Genomic DNA, 21,028 nt, shown 5'->3' on the forward strand with positions numbered 1-21,028 from the left:
CCTTTAGAGACCTCCCAGACTCAATAAGGTGCAACAGCGAGTTATATCAGTTTTCAAACAAAAACAATGCACTTTTCTTATAAACGTGCAACCGGACAAATTCAGTTTCTTCCGCTAATAACCCTCCGATTTTAAACAACTTTAGCTCGATAGAAAGCTGAAGAAATTCTGCAGAAACCACGATCTTTGATTTGCTTTAAATTTATTTCGTCACGAGATACAAATGAAGAAAATCAACTTGATAGTGAATTTAGTGTCTTAAGCAATCACAAGTGCACCTGAAAAAAGCTGGGTTTCTTTGCAACAAGTGACCCGCTCTTAAAAAACTTTGACTCGTTAGAATGCTGAAATGTATTTGCAGGAAGTCATGTCCCCGATTTTCTTCTTTTTCATTATTTTATGAGTTATCAAAGAAAAACGATCCTCTTTTTTTTATCGTACATACAAGGATTTCCAAAGAAGGGCGTATCTCTGGCTTACTTTGTCCAATGATTACAGAGGGCAAATAATTGATTTTTTTCAAACTTTTAATGGATTTCAAAGCTGAAGGATCTAGTTTAAGAGAATGGCCTTTGGTTTAACCAACTGCTGCATTTAATTTTTCAGGACACCATTTCAAATCTTCAAATGCGTTTTTCTAACGAAGCTGAACCTTGTACATTTACAGCGTTTACATTTACAACACGCCCTCCTTCCGGCATGGTCCTCAATTCTGGGTCTTAGGGTCATCCATGCCAAGATAGTCCAGGGGGTAACTTTTCCCCCTTCAAATGACCCAATAATATTTATTTTTGGACTCCTGAATACTTGTTTTCAGAAATATATGGGGTTTACCTCAGTTTTGTTTATGTCACCACCAAATCCAAGTTTGAGTTTATGTTTACATTTGTCAAGAAACAGATAACATGTGCTCCTGCAAAGTTTCAACTTATAAAAGTAATTACTGTTTATTATATGTAACTTTTGAAAGTTAGTGTACTACCGGTCACACCCGTAACACAATACAGGGTGTTTTCAATGTAACTATTTTAATTCATGTCATTTTGAAATGACAATTTTTTCCCTACATCTTTAAGTGGAGTGTAACTTCAAAATTTTTATTGCTACAATTATTCGGTAAAAATGTGTTACGGGTGTAACCAATGAGAAGAGACTTTAACGAAGCAGAGGTCGCCTCCTTCACCATTTTTTCTATGCTTATCACGAGACATACACTCACATGCATAGTTAGAGGTTATCTTTACATCTAATGAGAAAGAAATGGCCAACATTTCTGCCATATTTCATTATTTAAAGTGAATACACCTTATCTCAAAAGGACTTTAAATAGGACTCGTTAAACTTTCTCCAATTTGATTGAAATATTTTCACTATATTATAGAGAGGATCTTGAGCTATATCTTCTTATAAGAAATGCAGTTTCTATATTTAAGAAGACTCAAAATTATTTAGAAGTCATACTGACACCGAATGTGACTTGCGCCTTGCTCGCAATGAAAAATAAGTGGTATTCTAAAAGAAAAGAGCATTAAATTGAAACATATTGTAAAAAGTTGAGGCACGTATTCTTGAGCTAGGCCTAAATATACAGGGTGTTTCAGACCACCCGTACCAGGCCTTTTTCTCGGTTGGTTTAGGTCGCACGAAATCGGAGACGCAGGAGGGTTGAATAGGAATTGACCCAAGGGAATCCGAATTTTGTGGTCCAGAACCCCCCCCCCCTCCTGGGGGGTAAAGGGGAGGGTCACGATGCTAAAAGTCACGGTTCCGACCGAATTGGGATAGATCGCATCAGTATTGAAAAGCACGAAAATATATCACGTGGAATTGACCCCTAAAAATCCAACGGAACCATTCAAGGCCCAAAAAAAATGATCCCCTAAGTGGGGGGGACCGTTACCCCCTCCATAATTTCTCTTTGGTCTCAAAAATGACGTAAAATTCTCCAGAAAAAAGGGGGGGGGACACCGGGTTTCCCAGGTAATCGACCTCGAGAACCAAATTCATGGTCAGAAGCTTCTCAAGCCCCTTGGGGGGGTAAAACAGGGCCCAATTTTAAAAATCGGGGTCCTTTCCGAATCGCAAATTGATTGCATCCAAATTGAGGAGCAGAACACATTTACATCTTTTAAAGTGATTCTCAGAGTTCTAATAGACCCCTGACGGCGAAAGTAACCCTGAGGGAGGGAGGCTTCGCCCCCGCCAAAAATTTCTCAAGGATCCTCTTTGGTCGCAAAATTGACGTCGATTTCCAGAACAGACGGTTCTCCCATGTAAATCGACCGAGAGAGAAGCTCAGGGAACATGAAATTTAGGGGCTCGGTTCGATAACATGGGAACGGTCTTTTTTGGAGAATCGAGCTCAATGGGCCTGTGCAAACTTTTGCTAGAGCAAAACTAAGAGTTGTTTCTTATAGATAATGCCTCAAAAATCACGATGAGCGCATCGGCAAAGTCTGAAATGCACTCATAACTTCACAATCTGCGCAAGAAATTTGCGGTTTTTTGAGCTTCCCGCTTCAAAAACGATACTACGGCACAGGTGAACATTTTGTTAGAGGAGTCGTTCTATCGTCTGCAATACTCATCATGGCCGACACCAATCCGCCAAAACACGTGTGATGGTACGAGATAACACCTGAACAGGATTAGACCAAGTAACAATCGGCGTGTTTACGTTCATATTTTTCTCGCTCGCCTTGATTGACCTTGAACTCTCCTCGAATTACGCGCAGAACTGCGCAAGCGTCGGCCATGATGAATATTTCCGACGATGGAGCGACTCCTCTAACAAAATGTTCACCTGTGCCGTAGTATCGTTTTTGAAGCGGGAAGCTCAAAAAACCGCAAATTTCTTACGCAGATTGTGAAGTTATAAGTGCATTTCAGACTTTGCCGATGCGCTCATCGTAATTTTTGAGGCATTATCTATAAGAAACAACTCTTATTTTTGCTCTAGCAAAAGTTTGCAACAGGCCCATTTTGCGACCAAAGAGGAATCCTGAGAAATTTTTGGCGGGGGCGAGGCCCCCTTCCTCAGGGGGTTACTTTCTGCCGTTCAGGGGGTCTATTAGAACTCTGAGGAGTCACTTAAGATGTAAATGTGTTCTGCTCCTCAATTTGGATGCAATCAATTTGCGATTCGGATAGGAGCCCCGATTTTTAAAATTGGGCCCCCCCGTTTATCCCCCAAGGGGGGCTAGAGGAGCTTCGGGACCATGAAATTTAGATTTCTCGAGGTCGATTACCTGGGAAACCGTATTTTTCTGGAGAATTTACGTCAATTTTGAGACCAAAGAGAAATTATGGAGGGGGGTACTGTCCCCCTCTTTAGGGGATCATTTTTGGGCCTTGGATGGTCCGATTTTGGATTTTTAGGGGTCAATTCCCCGTGAAATTTTCCGTGCTTTTCAATTCTGATGTGATCTATCCGCAATTCGGTCGGGAACCGTGACTTTTAGCATCGTGACCCCCCCTTTACCCCCCAAGGGGGGTGGGGGAGTTTCGGGACCACAAAATTCGGATTCTTTGGGGTCAATTCCCTATTCAACCTCGCGGTCTCCGATTTCGTGCGACCTAAACCAACCGAGATAAAGGCCTGGTACGGGTGGTCTGAAACACCCTGTATATTACCTACCACCAAAAGAAAGAAAGAAAAAAAAATGATCTACCCAAGACACTGAACTTCTCATAATTTCTTAACTAGAGAACAACGCAGATAGGGTGGCCCAAACCTACAGTGCCAGGGCTTTTTTTCGGTTAATTTAGGTCGTACGTAGTTGAGGACTGCGGGATCGAATGGGGAATCAACCCTAAGAAATTTGAATTTCTTGGTCCGAGAGTCCCATTGGCAACCCTTGTGGGGGGGGGGATAAAAAGAGGGGTCCGTACTTCATAAGTCAAGATTTATGTCAAAATTTTGAAATAATTTAATTGGAATCAGAAAAATCCGAAATACTGACTCTTAAAGGTGGGGGACAGAGCGCCCTTTTAAAACATGCAAGTTCGCAAAAATGACATAGAGACTTGGAAAAAAGAAGTTTTCATGGGTAATAGACCCCAAAGAATCCGTGATTGAGGGTCCCGTTGTCCAGAGAGTCTTCTCTGGTGTCGCTCAGGGGGACCCTGAATTTGTTAATTTGACCATTGGGGGGGGGGGGGGGTGGTGGTGGTTCCCCCTGAGCGACATCAAAGAAGACTCTCTGGACAACGGGACCCTCAAATTCATATTTCTTGGTGTCTCTTAAGGTTCGACATGTTAACAAATGGGGCCGTAGGTCACAAACGCATTATGAGAGGGGTGCTCTCCAGCAATCAATCCAAAATTGAGCCTCATGTTGCATATAAGTCCTCATATATATCTGTCCAGTTTTTGAATGAGCAATTGTTTTATCAATGTCATATTCCTGAATTACAATCACATTCATCGAATTGTTCCGCTGAATAGCTAGAATATTATTTTTCTTTTATGAAATCTTCCCAATTAAATTCCTACTTAGTTCAAAATATTCCACTATATCCTTATCATGATGTGCTCATGAGGTGAATTTCTCCCTAATTGAATGCAATATTCATTCAAATTCTTTTAGAACAACGGAAGGGTATCCGTAAGGGGCCCTGGTGGATATCCTATTGTAGAAGGTGCAGTGCGCTTTAGTTAAGAAAATGGTATGTAGAAATCTCTAAATGAAACAAATGAGACAGTACTGAATGCAGAAGAAAGGAATACAGAAGAAGAGGTGTGAGCGGCAGAGGACTCCATATCACAGAATACATTTTTAGACTATTATTCATCTATATAAACATCAAAGACATGGAACTTACAAGGCTTAAAACGTTACAGGAACTAGTGAGTCAATACCTCTTTTCACTGATCTTTTCAAAGCTCCTAACTTAAATCCGAAGTTCTGTCTTTCAGTTGGGTGAAGCGTGATTCTTATTTACCTGTTGGATCTCAGAATTTAAAGGCAGTGGCCAAGGCCAAACTCCGTTATGATCCTGTTGAGCTTGACCCTGAAGAAATGTGTCGCTTGGCTGCAGATGAGCCCCAAGTTTTGTCGAATTATTCAGTCTCTGATGCTGTGGCTACGTACTACTTGTACATGAAGTACATACATACTTTTATCTTTGCACTCTGCACAATCATTCCAATGGAACCTGATGAGGTGAGCCCTGATTTTTATCTAGATTTTTATTGAAAAAGTAGCCTCTCTTTGCAAGGCAGAAGCCATGTAAAGTTTCAAAGATGTGTGTTAGTAGCAAGATCCATTTTTTGAGAAAAATAGTGGTACCCAGGAAAAATACATACTAGGCTATTACTCCACTAATGCCTTGTTAAGACTAGTTTTACTGCATCATGATTAGCTTTGCCTCTTGAAATCAGGTATAACTAGGTAATGAAAAGATCTTTTTTGCCGGAGTTTATCTGGCAAGACTGTTTTGACTATTTTAATTTTAAATCTTTGCACAGTAGTCAAAATCAGTCTGTGAAATAAATTAGGAAGGAAACGACTTGGGGAAGGGAAATGAAATCAGTAATATTAGAATAATGAATAGAACTTAGATGAGCGAGTGATGGTGTATTATTTGCAAGATATTATTTTGCTCCTAAAAGGAATATACCTAAAGTTAATCGAAAGAAACATGCAACCGTAAATTCAATTAATCCAAAAATTAATCTACAGTTCTATTAAATAATTCCTCGACTTTGATGATGGACTTTAATCAAAATATACATATCAAGATTTTCTGCCACCTATCTCAAACATTAAACTTCAAATGATATACCATTCAATTCATCTTGCGCAACATCTTCGACTAAGCAGCTAATCAGTATTCCCGAACTAAGTTTGGGATTCAGAATTTCAGACTCCCCTCTTCTTGCAAAAATATTTTGTGTACTAAGCAGTTTCAAACTCCATCTCAGGCCTGTAAAAACGCAGCATTTGAAAACAATTCTGTCAGCTCTTTATCAGTTTTGCTAAGTTGTAGCAGTTGAAACAAGTTTTTCGATTTGCCGATAGTTTTGTCAAGGCAAGTCTAGTTTTACCCAAGCAGAACTAGTGCTGCAGGCTCTTTTCAGCAAAACTAAATTTTTTTGGTGGAACTGATGTTGATAAAATATAGGTCCTGCTGCGTAACATATGCTCGTCGAATAAAGACAGCTTAATGGAAAACAGTAAGAGGAGCAACTACTTCACTGACAAACGCTGGCCCGACATGATATAGAAACAAATTTGCTGACAGAGACTGTCTATTGCACGGGCGATGACACCACTCTTCGACTCGTGGGAGCTTGTGTTAAGAACACTAATAATTTAAGGCAAACTGTCATTTCACGACGACAATACCGCTATTCAACCACATGAAAACTCGTGTTGCTTACCTTAAAATTTAAGGCGAACTGAAATGGCGTTAATGTAATCTTTTCCTGTTCGGTAAAATGCTATTTTTTAAATGCGTTCCGAGTTACAGAGAAATTTTACGATGATACCACTATTCCCTTTTATATTCCCTTGCTTATTTTCCCCCCTCTTAACACCATTTCTCCTGCGTTCTTCAGTTTATACTATTTCATCCCAGTTGTTATGCATCTATACAATTTGATCCGTATGTTCCGAGTTGCATCCCATTTCATCCGGATCCACCACCCCCCTCCCCCCATAATCAATAAATAAATCCTAAATAGTTGCGTTGTTAAAATACTCAATGTCACAAGCAAAGATTTTAGTAAAAAAATACAACTAAAATTCAAAATGAACCAACACTTTTTTGAAATTTTTTGTGGGGAGGGGGAAAGGATTACATTAGAACCGGACACAATCATGGAAGGAGGGCAAGAACAACACCGGAAATATTAAAGTACCATGACTATGCCAGTGTTATAATGATTTATCATGATTTATTCAGAAATATCTAATTTCATCGGCCTCATTACGACATTATCAAGATGGATCAAGTTAAATCCTCTTGTGAAAAGGTGAAAAGTAGGAATGAGTAGGAGGGGGGGAGAGAATTAAGGTAACACATGAGTGAAAATGGTAGCAATGATACTTAAAATGCGGAAAAATAGAATTTCTAATGTTTAAAAATGTATTGTTTCCGCAGAGAAGCATGGTGGCAGGGAAGACAGACATCCCGGCATGCCCTGGAAAAATAAACTGAAAAACAGCTAGAAACATGCGAGGGAGGGAGGGAGGAGGAGGAGTATTGAACACCTTTTTTTTTTTTTAATTGGAGAGATCGGCAATCCACTTGATAAGTATTCAGCACAATTTATGGTGAGAGGTGAAGAGCGTGAAGGGGTCTTGATTCAGTAAACAAAAAAATGTAACATAACTTATAACCAACTAATGTGTGATTAGATTTTTTTTTATTTTAATCTTAATTTATAAAACTCCACACATTTAATTTATTTGGAATCCAATCAATTTAAAATCAAATTCATTGTTACTGCAAGGATGAATGTTACTGAATTAGGATGAACTTAGATTAAACGGGATAAATGCAGTTTCATCCCTATCAATCCTTTTGCATCTGGAAAATGACCGAAATTTGGTATTTCGGACGTTTATGGTTGGATGCGAATGAAACTCTGGGTCCTGTTGGCTTTTGGTTCGACAAAAAATGGCTCTTTTGCATTGCATTTCTGAAATGTCAAATACTTTCAAAATGGTAGCATGCAAATCCATCTGCAAACATCCATAGTACCAAGTTTCCACCATTTTCCCCGACATTTTGAAGCTATTTAGAATTTCAAACATCCAATGACAAATTCGTACTCTCATGCCGAAATACCCCCGGATACCAAGTTTCATGCAAATCCACCGATAAGCAGCCTAAATATTCTCTTGCCGCTCAAGATCGCTATTTTGACCGCCGCCATTTTGAAAAAGACAAAAATGTTCCGGAAAAATAAAGCCAGAATCGTTTTTCTCGTTCTAAAAAACCCCTGAAAAACAAATTCACCCCAATCCATCGATAATGACGTATTTGTAAATTTCCTTTATCTTGAACTTTGACTGGCAGCTAGTTCGTTAAAGATCAAGAGTTTGACTCGCGGTTTGTGCCAAAAATTTTCTTTTTTTATTTTCTTTCAATTGATGTGTCATAAAAGGGGTATTGCCGTTTAAAAAAAAGTTAGGGTACGTAGTCCCTCCGAGGGGGGGGGGGGGGCCCTAAAAGAAGTTAACATTAATCTTTGAACATTCCCAAAGTTTCGTTTCAAAATATGAATTAGGTGAAATTTTAGAGGGGGTGGAAGGGACTCTTGGAACACCCTGTAAAGTTGAAGATAGAATATAGGTGGGTTGAGTGGAAACGCAACGAACACAACAAACTTATCAAATACAACAAACTTATCAAACACAACAAACACATCAAACACGACAAACACATCAAGCACAACTAACTAATCAAGCACAACAAATCCATCAAACACAACGAACGCATTAAACACAACAAATGCATTAAACACAACAAACACATCAAATACTTCAAACACGACAAACATCCCTTTTATCCCAGTCAATATCAATACATCCTGTTTTATCCTTATCTATATCCTATTTTACCCATATCTATCCTGTTTCATTCTATCTATCCCGTTTCAAATTAAATATGCCGCTTTTCCATCCTGTTTTATTTCGAACAATATATCAAAGATCGATATATCGAAGGGTGGGATAACCCTGCCTATCCTGTTTCATCCTCATCTTTACAGTTACTCACTGATTATTCCCCTCTTCTCAAACTTCCTCCATTCAACCCAATTAATATCAATGCATCCCGTTTTATCCCTGTCTATATTTTATATCAAACGATACATCGAAGATCGGTTAACATTACCCTGTTTCATCCCTATCTATCCTGTTTAATTCTTATTTATCCCGTTTCACACTGATTATTCCCCTTTTCTTAAAATTCCTACCTTTTATCCCGGTGAACATCGATAAATCCCGTTTTATCCCTGTATATCTTGCTTTATATCGAATGATGTATCGAAGATAGATAAACAATACCCTATTTTATCCCTATCTATCCTGTACAATCCTTATCTATCCCGTTTCACGTTTTATATTCCCCTTTCCTTGAAATTCCTACCTTTTATCCCGGTGAACATCATTAAATCCCGATTCATCCCTGTCTATCCTGCTTTATATCGAACAATATATCGAAGATCCATAAACCAATAATTACATCCTCCCTTTTATCCCACTTCATGTCAATGCATCGCGTTTTATCCATGTGTATCCTGTTTAATAGCAAACTATACATCGAAGATCAATAATAAAAGATATCGGAGGGTGTGAAATATGCAGTGCTACCCCTATCTATCCTGTTTAATGTTTAATCCATATCTATCCTGTTTCACACCGATTATTCCCCTTTTCTTAAAATTCCTACCTTTTGTCCTGATTAATATTAATACTTATTCTGTTTTATCCCTGTCTATCCTGCTGTATATCGAACGATGTATCAAAGATCGATAATCAATACCCTATTTTATCCCTATCTATCCTGTTTCATCCTTATCTATCCTGTTTTACACTTATTATCCCCAATTTCTTGAAATTCCTACCTCTTATCTTGGTTCATATCAGTAAATCCTGATTTATCCCTGTCTATTTGGCTGTATATCGAACGATGTATCGAAGATCCATTAACATCCCTCCTATAATAGATAAATATCCACCCTTTTATCCTGGCTGATATCAATATATCTTGTTGTATCCCTTTCTATCCTGTTTTATACAGAACGATGTACTGAAGATCGATAAACAAAAATGGAAATCCTCCCTTTGTGTCCCAATGTGTTCGGTACACATCACATCTTGAAATTTGCAAGGAATTTCATGCAGAACTGGCTGAAAAATTAAAGAATTTAAGACACTTGGAGAGCTCTACTTTTATTGTCTGATACCGGCTCTAGAAACTAAAATTGAAATAAGACATCAGCTGATAGCAAACAAAGGTTACCAAGGAAACCAACGAATGGAACTTCCATAAAAAACAGTCTAGTGTAAAACAGCGTAAGTAGGGCACTTACGTTAATTACCGTTTATAAGTAAACGGTAAATTTGATTTAACTAAAAATCTATACCGTTCTTTATAAGACCAAAATGGACAAAATTACGAAATTTGAATCAGCTAACGCAAATTTAACAATAGTTATCGTGAGCGAAAGAAATTGACGACAGAGGTCGGGTAACTATTATAGGTGAGATGGGATTCCTTAGGGTCAATTTTGATTGTATAAGTCTAATAAAATCCATGATATTTTATGCTGGGAAAAAAAGTTTTCAAAATTAGCGTTGATAGCCCCTCCCCCCCCCCCCCCGTCCCCAAAAAAAATTATTATCAGTTGGTTTGAAGAACCCGGTTTTTAAGTTTCGTTGATTCTCAGTGCATAAAGGCTCTATTATATTTTGTTTTCTTCTTAATTTTACCAGGTCCTCAGAAAAGGTTCAGGGACATTGTGTGAAACACTGTTGATGGTTGAAGCATTTCATGCAAATATAGTCTTTCCAAATAAGCAAGAGACATCATTCAACAAAATGACTGAAGATGGGCATGTCCTAGAGCAAGAAACTTATGTTGGTGGACATGTTGAAGCATTAGAATCCGGAGTTTTTCGTGCAGATGTACCGTGTCGTTTCAAAATGGTAAGACCTCAAGAAACCAATAATTATAATCAAAATATGGTTGGTACCTCTTTCAAAAGCCAACATAAATATCCTCTCTCTATGACTATCCAAGGAAAAAGGTATATATGGTAACAGGAAATCAAAGCAGAAAATGGAATTTATTCTCGGATTCTCTGACCCCAAAACCTAATGATTGACACCTCACTGTGCATTCAAAGGTGTATAAAAGAATGTTTGCCCCTCAGTGGATTTTTCAGTGGATTCTCGGTCCCTGTCTTCAATTTTGGCCGTACCATGATTTTTTGGATTATATTTGTCAGAAAGTTCGGATTGTATGACCAAAAATACATAGGAATTGACTCCTGACACACGTATTTGGAAACAGCAAAGAGTTAAACTGAAAACCGCTATGTTGACTGCTGTATTGAATTTGAGAGAGTTTGCATGAAATCTGGGATGGCCATCTTTCTTTCTGAGGAACTAAACCAAAAGTTTACCTATAACAGACAAGAAAGCACACAGTGAATATATTTGCACTTGGAAATCTTGTCTGCCTGTGGACTAATGATTCACAATAAGAGTATGGAAATAGAATGAAAAAAAAGAAGATTGAAGTTATGAATAAAATTTATGAATGCTACATCATCCAACAGAATTTTTTAAAAAGCTGAATGTCTCAAAAGAGGGCTTGCTTTCAGCCTGGAAAACTGTCTCTTCTGGATAAATTGACTTACAAAAAACTGGGAGGTGATTGAAGCGAACGGCAATTGGCGATTAGTGATTGAATGTAGCCTTACTTTTGTAAGGTTATGTTTGACTTTAGCAGCAAAAATTGCAAAGGAGGTCTCTCAAAGGAAAGAGAAAAATTCCTAACCTTTTCATTTAGATGCAAAATAACCAAATAGGTTAGACAAGGGGTGAATAGATGGATTATATGGTTCGACGAAAGATAGGTCAATTTTAGAGAAAGCAGTCTATAAAGAGGAAGAAAAATGCTCAGACATGGTGGTAGTATATTCTCAAATATTTTTAACTGCTGAAACCCAAAAAGGCCCGTGGCGAGGGGGGGTCTTTTCCCATAATGCATCAATGATCCAAAAAAGTTTTTCTTCGGCAGCTTATCCTGAAGGGGGGGGGGGGGTTGTTTCTTATTTTTAAATTTTTGACTTCGAAGGAGGTTCTGGTCTTAAAAGTTGTGTGGATAGATTAGAAGCCTCTTACAAGGAAAAAAATTTAAAACAATTTTTACCCGGTGCTCAAACGACTTAAGTGACATAGGTTGAAATTTGAGATTTTTCGATAAAATAACACTGTTATCCTATGGAAAACGCCGAGTTGTGGTCATGGAGGACGAAAATTTCGTCCGTTTGGTCGTATCTGCAACACAAAAGCCGCAAAACACCCGAAAAAGGCGCGCGCAACAAGAGACACTAGGAGCAAAATGGGCGCGCCATAGCACAACGCGCGCGCGTCCTCTGCACTGCCTAAGCGACATGTCGCACGCTTACGCGGGCCCGAAAGTTCCCGTCCATTGCAATGTATCATTACGAATTGACCTGGATACACTTTAACACTAAAAAACAGTTGAAATGTATATATTCATCAAAGAGACAAATTTTCATAATAAAATATTTGCTATATGTAGGAAAATCAATTTCAACAAATTAAACAATTCAAAGTCTGATTAACTAAATCAAATAATCCCCAGTTTACTTAAAGGCTTACAGTCTTAAAATGTTTGTCTGACTATTTTTATTATTTCTGTATGGTTTTATTGACTTTGGCTGTGACTTGTAAGAGATCATGAAAATAATTGTCTTTAAGTGACCCCAAACATTAGTTAAATTGTGCGTTCTGGCGAACAGGCGGATTCGGCAACCCTACATTGTGTCTCATGTTGTGAACGAAGACTCTCTTAGTGTTCGATGTAAATCTCTCATCAAATAATGCCAAGGGAACCAAACTTTTACTACAGAGGTACCATATGTGGCTGGATAAATTACGGAGCGCAACACTAGCTGCTGTAGGTACTCTTGTTAAAGCTGCGAAACCTCTTGAGGTCTGCGATGACCTCTGGGTCATTTTTCGAGGCCCCAATATGACATATGTCCTCCTCAATGTGTACGTGGGTGAGTCCAAATAAGCGTCTAATTTGGTGTCCCGAGCTGTTTTAATCGTCATAATCTGAGAAACATGGGCAGATCAAATTTTTTTCTCATTTTCCACACTATTGTTGACTATTACATGCTATTTCCCACTTTATTTGGACTGAAATAAAAATTTAGGAGAACTTTGAATGTGCAAATTGCCTACATTTGTCCCAAATTTGCGTGTCCCCCGTGCCTGGTTCTTGACTTTAAATCGATGTTGCAGCATAACTAGAGTGATTATTTAAGAAAACTTTATCGGAGATGATAGGTAATGCTTTTGAATTTGAGAAAAAAAATATGTCAATTTATTTTTTGCTCCATCAATAACTTTTTCACGCGTTAGAATCATTGTCCCGAGCAACAGTCAGCAACTGTCAGGAGAGACATGGCAAGGATGTAATAAGCTCTAAATGATTGCCGTAACGTTGAGGTTTTTCCAAAAACGACTTTTTTTTGTTTTGATTGAATAGTTCACACGTCGTAGATGGCAAAAATTCTGAAATTCGCAAATTTTTGTGCAAGATTAACGCCATTAATGATGCCAAACAGAATGCTATACACGATAACTAACAAGGCGTCAAGCATACACACACAAACTAATATCAGCTCGTAAAATACTTTCGAAGTGTGCGTTAGGGAAAATTTTCTCTTATTCCGATCCTCTAGAACGTGCCACTAAATATTCCGTGAAAAAAATCCCCAAAATTGTCTTTACTGTTAGAGATAAGCTTAAAAAACAGCTTATTCCATCCTGTCCCGTTCCATCCTGTCCCGTTCCATCTTGTCCCGTTCCATCCTGTCCCATATGTTTCCATCCTGTCCGATGTCCCAGTTTAGTGGGACAGAGTGGAAAACTGTTACAACTGAGACTTGCTTGTTTAAGCCCTGTAGGCGCTCTTTTCTACCGATTTAAGTGAAACTTGGTACCCGGGAGTATTTTTCAATGGGGAACTCGAATTTTTAGTCGAATTTTCAAAATTCGAAAATCCAAGATGGCGGACGTGGCCTAAAATGCTATCTCAGCACCTAATCAGTCGATTAAAGCGAAACTTGGTACCCGGGGGTACTTTTCAATGGGGAACTTAAATTTTTAGTCAAATTTTTAAAATTCGAAAATCCAAGATGGCGGACATGGTCTAAAATGCTATCTCAGAGCCTAATCAATCGATTCACGCGAAACTTGGTACTCATGCGCCGCGGGTATTTTTGAGTGGGGAACTCGAATTTTAGTCAAAGTTCCGAGATTCGAAAATCTAAGATGGTGGCCGTGGCTTAAAACACTATCTCGGTGACTAATTAATTGATTTTAATAAAACTGGACCGGAAAACATGGTATAAGGAAAAGAAAGGAAATTTAAATAGGGGTGCAATAGGGTTTCTTATGTATTTTAGGCTACGAAATTGAAAAATTCCTGTGTTTTTTCCATCGTGCACAGATTCTCCCGGAAAATTGACTCTTCTGGAAAAGCAAGATTTTCAAGGAAAATTCCGATTTCTCCGGAAAAATTCCGAACTTTCCCAGGATAAATCGCATCGATACAGGTAAATGGAGGTGGTCTTCAGAATCAGCGCCAAAAATCTACTCTGAAACCATTGGCAAATCTTCGGAAAATCAAAAATAAAAAAATAAAAAAAAAAGTTGACCGGTGTAATTGTTATATTAATGTAAGTCCTCAAACTTTTCCTGGCTTTATCACCACTTCAGCGGGTACACGTCCACTCGAAGTTTTAAAATTCGGTGTTTTTGATCTATTTTGTACCGCAATATTCCAAGAAATAAAAGCTTCTTCTTGTGTGAAACGAAAACAGTGCGCATTTTGATAAACAGACGGAACTGTCTAAAAGACGAGCAGAATAAGCTCCAGATATCTTTCATGACGGATGAATTTTTTCTTAATTTTTTTGGTTCTGCAAGATAGGAAAGGGTTACATGTTTTCAATTATGCTTTAATTTAGTGCTCGATGATGCTTTTATGACAATTATGTTCAATTTTTAATTAAAAGTATTATATGTCACCTCTGAGATGAAAATTTAGGAAATCAGTCAAAATTACGGCAAATTTTGGGAAGTGATACACTTGACGGTGGAAATTCGGGTTTAAGCCCAACTATTAAGCTCGACGAGCTATATTTCCTAAGTCTACACCTAATGATAGTCAAAATAAAGTTTGGTTTGCCCTAAAATTCAGAAAAAAATTTTGGGAGGAAATAGAACCTGGAATTTGACCCTTATTTGAATTCACCCACCTACGCTGAAGAATGCCCGGTAATTCCAGGCTTCTCCATAACTAACACTCTAGCCTTTTTTTCAATATCATGGATTTGCCATTTTCATTTCTATACTCTTGCCCAGCCCCATGGCTATTTACTTCCGAATATCTTGAGGTTAAAAATGTAGTTAAGTCATAAAAGTTGTTAATGATCATGCTGAACGCAAAATTAAAGTGATGTCCACGCACAAGAGGAGGATAGTTAACATCGGAAGGTAATGGAGATCTTGCATGTGTTAGGCGTTAGTGATTTAAGTACTGATTATTACGCACAATTCCGCGAGAAACACAATGGTTTCATCAGTTTCCTCCGAGACAAATTCCAAAACTGAAAAAAACTCTAAAAGTTGACTTCATATTGGAGGGGATATCCCACACTATCATGAGAGTCCACCTCTGTTCAAGTCAAACTCTCCCTGCAAAGAGCAAATAGTATACATGGGCAGGGTAGCCACTTGGTTTGGGGTTTCCAAAACTAAAAAAACGTGTTTTCAGTTTTGACTGCAATCCTGCTGATTTATTTCGACCGTGTGAGTCGGCAATCACATGACTCGGTTTGAGACGTTGCAGACTTCCTGTTATACCTTGGTACTTTATTTTTTAAGTGGAAAACTACTCAACGGAAATTCTTTGAAACCGCCGTAATTTTTCTTCTCTGTGAGAAGAAAATTCTGCATAAACTTCAAGGAATAGTGTCAGTTTGTTCTCCTTTAAAAAATAACATAGAAACGGAGATATTTAGACGCCGCAATTGAGATATGTGATTGCGAACTTACGCCGTCAATTTGCTCTTTATCTTAGCATAGAAAATTTGGCTTGATACAAAGGTGGACTCTTAGAAAAGTGGGCATATCTCCTTCAATACGGCCTTAACTTTGAGAGTTTTTTTTTAGTTTTAGGGTTTGTTTCAGAGAAAACCAGTGAAACCATCCTATTTCTCGCGAAGTTTTACGAAGAAATGAGTACTTGTATTGCCAACTCCCGATATAAACAAGAGCTGCATTTTCATGATCTCTAACAAGTCACAGCCAAAGTCAATAAAACCATACAAAAATAATAAAAATAGTCAGACAAACATTTTAAGACTGTAAGCCTTTAAGTAAACTGTGGATTATTTGATTTAGTTGATCAACTTTGAATTGTTTAATTTGTTGAAATTGATTTTCCTACATATAGCAAATATTTTACAAAGAAAATTTGTCTCTTTGATGTATACATACATTTCAACTGTTTTTTAGTGTTAAAGTGTATCCAGGTCAATTCGTAATGATACATTGCAATGGACGGGAACTTTCGGGCCAGCGTAAGCTTACAGCGTGCGTGCGGCATGTCGCTTCGGCAGTGCAGAGGACGCGCGCGCGTTGTGCTATGGCGCGCCCATTTTGCTCCTAGTGTCCCTCGTTGCGCGCGCCTTTTTCGGGTGTTTTGCGGCTTTTGTGTTGCAGATACGACCAAACGGACGAAATTTTCGTCCTCCATAACCACAACTCGGCGTTTTCCATAGGAAACAGTGTTATTTTATCTGAAAATCTCAAATTTCAACCAGTGTCACTTAAGTCGTTTGAGCACCGGGTAAAAATTGTTATAAATTTTTTTCCTTGTAAGAGGCTTCTAATCTATCCACACATTAACTCTTAAGACCAGGACCTCCTTCGAATTCGAATTTAAAAAATAAGAAACACCGGGGGGGGGGGGGGTACTTCAATTTTAGGGGAACCCCCGACCCCTGACAAGACGGAAAGGAGGTTGTCTTTTTTTGACTGATGGTCAAAATCCTTATAAATCTCTCTCAGTTTTTTGCCTTCTAAGTTTTAATAATTTTTTTTCTTGTTTGTGTGTAATATAAGGCCTTAATGGTCATTCCTAATTTTAAAACTGTAATCAATGCTAATCAATTTTCCCTGGAATATTGTGGCACAGGAAGCTGTTGTATAACTCCACCAAGCATTTTCCTGTGAAACTCTGTTTTTTTGTTTAAAATTTTTAGGTACCAGCAGCTTTTGACGCCCTAATGGGAACAGTAGAGCATGCTCTTAAGCATGCAATTGAAGAGGAGGAAAAAATTCCTGTGGAAACTGTTCTAAATTTTGATGAAGTTGCTGCAGATATAAAAGCAAAGCTCCGATCTCTACGAGATACACCCATTAGAATAGAGTGTCCAATTATTTACCATTTAGATGTTGGTAAGTTAATTTTCTTCAATTTAAATCCATCACAAAACCCTGTGTGACTCAACAATTTCTCTCATCTCTCAGTTTACCAGTTAGGTGATTTTTTCCCCCTTGCAAGACCTTTAAAATTCAAAGATTTCTCTCAAAACTTACACCAGACTATTTTAAAGAGTGTCGAAGTCCAAACGAGTGGTCATATAATAGGCATTGTTTCCAAACGGCATCACAATTTAATGATATCGTATACAGGGTGTTCGAAAAGTCCCCTCCCCCCCTCTAACTTTTGACCTAATTGAGGTAGAGATTTGAAACTTAGAGGGTGTTCCTAGATCAAAGGGAGCTACTTTTTGACCCCACCCAAAATTTTGGGGGCCCCCCCTTGGGGGGGTTACGGACCCTAACTTTTTTTTTTCAAATGGGAAGACCCCCTTTGTGATACCTCGTTCGAAAGAACATAAAAAAAGAAATTTTTTCGCGCTAATCCGAAGTCATTATTTCAAACCGTTTGAAAATGGCGGCCGGTCAAAGTTCAGAATGGCCGAAAATTGGCACCTCTGATATTTGCACATGGATTTGCTTGAAACACGGTATCATGGGGTATTTTGGCACGAGAAAAACGAATTTGACGTTAGATTTTTAAAAAAACCCTAATTTTTCAAAATGGCCGCCGGTTTAGGCTCAAAGTGGCCGAAAATTTGACAAAATCGATTTTTTGCCAATGGATTCACCTGAAATTCGGTATCTGGGGGTATTTTGACCCGTGAAGAACGAATTCGACGCTAGATTTTTAAACAAACCCTAATTTTCAAAATGGCCGCCGATTAAAGTTCGAAATGGTCAACAATTCGCAACCTCGACTTTTTGCCGATGGATCCGCCTGAAACTCGGTGTTTGGGGGTATCTGGGTAGGAGACAAACCCAGATACCCCCAAACACCGAGTTTCAGGCGGATCCATCGGCAAAAAGTCGAGGTTGCGAATTGTTGACCATTTCGAACTTTAATCGGCGGCCATTTTGAAAATTAGGGTTTGTTTAAAAATCTAATCAATCAAATTAGGTGAATCCATTGGCAAAAAATCGATTTTGTCAAATTTTCGGCCACTTTGAGCCTAAACCGGCGGCCATTTTGAAAAATTAGGGTTTTTTTAAAAATCTAACGTCAAATTCGTTTTTCTCGTGCCAAAATACCCCATGATACCGTGTTTCAAGCAAATCCATGTGCAAATATCAGAGGTGCCAATTTTCGGCCATTCTGAACTTTGACCGGCCGCCATTTTCAAACGGTTTGAAATAATGACTTCGGATTAGCGCGAAAAAATTTCTTTTTTTATGTTCTTTCGAACGAGGTATCACAAAGGGGGTCTTCCCATTTGAAAAAAAAAAGTTAGGGTCCGTAACCCCCCCAAGGGGGTGCCCCCCAAAATTTTGGGTGGGGTCAAAAAGTAGCTCCCGTTGGTCTAGGAACACCCTCCAAGTTTCAAAGCTCTACCTCAATTAGGTCAAAAGTTAGAGGGGGGGGAGGGGACTTTTTGAACACCCTGTACATATTCTTTTTCATTCACCCTCTCAATTTTTGTGTGATTTGTCTGATAATTTTTTATGGAGCCAGGTAAAGTAAATTGATACAAAAATGTTTTCTCAGTGTAGTTTCCAAAGGAAATGCACTAAATTGCACTCTTTACTGATCCATTTCTTAATCAAACTTTGACTGAAGACCACGTAACGAGCATTAAACATTGGTCATAGATTGCAAGTACAGAATACTTAAAATACAGGCTCAAATAATTTTTAAAGCCAAGCCAAAATCAGCCCCTCTCAACACTCCTTTGTAATATTTGTGGTTTTCATCTAGGTGCCATGTACCCAAATATCATTCTGACCAACAGACTACAACCATCAGCAATGGTAGATGATGCAACATGTGCTGCTTGTGACTTCAATAAACCGGGTGCCAAGTGCCAAAGGAAAATGACATGGATGTGGCGCGGAGAAATCAGTCAGTTGTATTTATTTTTCTTGGTTTATAGCCCTTCTTTATTTTAATTAGTGTGGTTGTTGCAGGGTGTCTACAGTTTCGGAAGTATTATTGATTTTTTAAGGGCGGTCCAGAGGTACTGTAAAAATGCAAAAAATCCGCAAGTAATTTTTGTCGCAATTTGAGCGAGAAATTTAAATTTTTAAAATTTTTTGACTATTCACTTGGGGCTTTTTTTGACACTATATTTGAAATTTACGACTAAAATGACATAGAAAATGACACCTCACACCACACGAGCTGCACATTTTAAATTACCTTGATGCTTGATAATTTAAACACGGCAACCTTTTTTAATTAAAGGCATTTTAAGGGGTATTCCGCGGCGGAGCCAAGGAAAACATTTTGTATGTTTTGTGTTATTCAAGCCAACCCGATGATGATATTTTTGTATGAAAAGTCTGCCACGCAATTTTTTCCGAGTTAGCTCCGTTTCTCCCGTATTTCTCCTTGATTGAACGAGAATTTGTGCCAAATTTCCGGTTTTCGAATTTTACACTAAAATGGTTGCACCGAGAGAAAACATGATAAGAAAGTTATTTGATGGAAATCTAAGTTCCAACAACTTTGGTCCCATGTATTTTTGTCGAACTTGCCATTGTTGCCATTTCATCATCAAAAATCCTCAAATTTTGACTTCAATGTCAATCCGGGAGGCCTAAATGTTGACAAAAAATTCAGGAAAATTCAGGCGTTGTTTTCAGACCATTTCGCCACTTTTGTGCTATGTCCATTTTCAAAAGGAAAAATATGTCAAAAAACGCTCCACCTTAATAGCGGCTCTTTTGTTGCAGTCTAAAAGTGGATAAACTTATTTTGTGAGGACTCTTGTGATGTAGCTTTTTATTTAGAAAGGTTCTGCTCCCCAACTTCAGGGATTAATACTTCGAACACGGACGGACTGATTTTGGGCTCTTTGTTATTAGTTTAGATTATAACTGCGGTTAAAACGTCCATGTGGTCTTTTTCTTCGTGCGCCCTCAAATAACCAAGTAGAAATACGGGTACGAGATGACTTGGACACCCAGCATGTGTTGGAATGATATGGGGTTTTGGGAAGTGGACTCATTCGTATGACTCAACAAGATTTTCTCTGATAATATTTTCCATACCAAAGAAGAAAGAAAAAAAAGGGGTAAAAAATAGTCTCTTTCATTTTTGAAATTTTTAAGGAAGTAATGGGCCTGTTGCAAACTTTTGTTCGAGTAAATATAAGAGTTCTGTCTTGTAGAAAATGTCTCCAAAATCACGATTAGCGCATCGGCAGTCTGAAGCGTACTCCTAACCTCACAATCTGTGTAAGAAATTTGCGGTTTTTTTAGCTTCCTGCTTCAAAAAAGATACTATGGCACAGGTGAAAATTTTGTAGGAGGAGTCATTCCACACAACCTCTGCGCATCAGGATGTCTTGTAATATTCAACATGGCTGATGCCAATCCGCCAAAAACCAACTGTTACCAGTTGGCGTGTTTCACATTTTCCTCGCATTAAAAAAGATCAGCTCTGATTGACCTTGTGCTTTCCTAGATTTGAGCCCGGAAGCATCGGACATGTTGAATGTTGCAAAACATTCTAGTGTGCAAGGGTTGAATGGAATGACTCCTCTCATGAAATGTTCATCTGTGCTGTAGTATCGATTTTGAAGCTGGAAGCTCAAAAGAAACAGCAAATTTCTTACGCAGATTGTGAGGTTAGGAGTGAATTTCAGACTTTTCCGATCTTCATTTTTGAGCCATTCTCAATGAAAAACAACTAA

The 21,028-nt window shown here is 38.4% G+C and overlaps 1 protein-coding gene across 3 annotated transcripts in view; it reads left to right on the top strand.

The window, feature by feature from the left end:
- The window catches only part of PolE1 (DNA polymerase epsilon catalytic subunit 1), a 157,677-nt gene that overhangs the window by 39,342 nt on the left and 97,307 nt on the right, over window positions 1-21,028 (top strand). For all 3 annotated transcript variants that reach the window (XR_011900843.1, XM_072306321.1, XM_072306322.1), the window contains 4 exons: window positions 4,919-5,165; window positions 10,452-10,664; window positions 17,054-17,249; window positions 19,090-19,233. Coding sequence is in view for 2 of the 3 variants with exons in the window: in XM_072306321.1 (XP_072162422.1) it covers window positions 4,919-5,165; window positions 10,452-10,664; window positions 17,054-17,249; window positions 19,090-19,233 (800 nt within the window). In the remaining variant the exon portion in view is untranslated. The remainder of the gene's footprint in view (window positions 1-4,918; window positions 5,166-10,451; window positions 10,665-17,053; window positions 17,250-19,089; window positions 19,234-21,028) is intronic.

This window comes from Bemisia tabaci, chromosome 1, assembly GCF_918797505.1.
Source record: "Bemisia tabaci chromosome 1, PGI_BMITA_v3".
NCBI lineage: Eukaryota > Metazoa > Arthropoda > Insecta > Hemiptera > Aleyrodidae > Bemisia > Bemisia tabaci.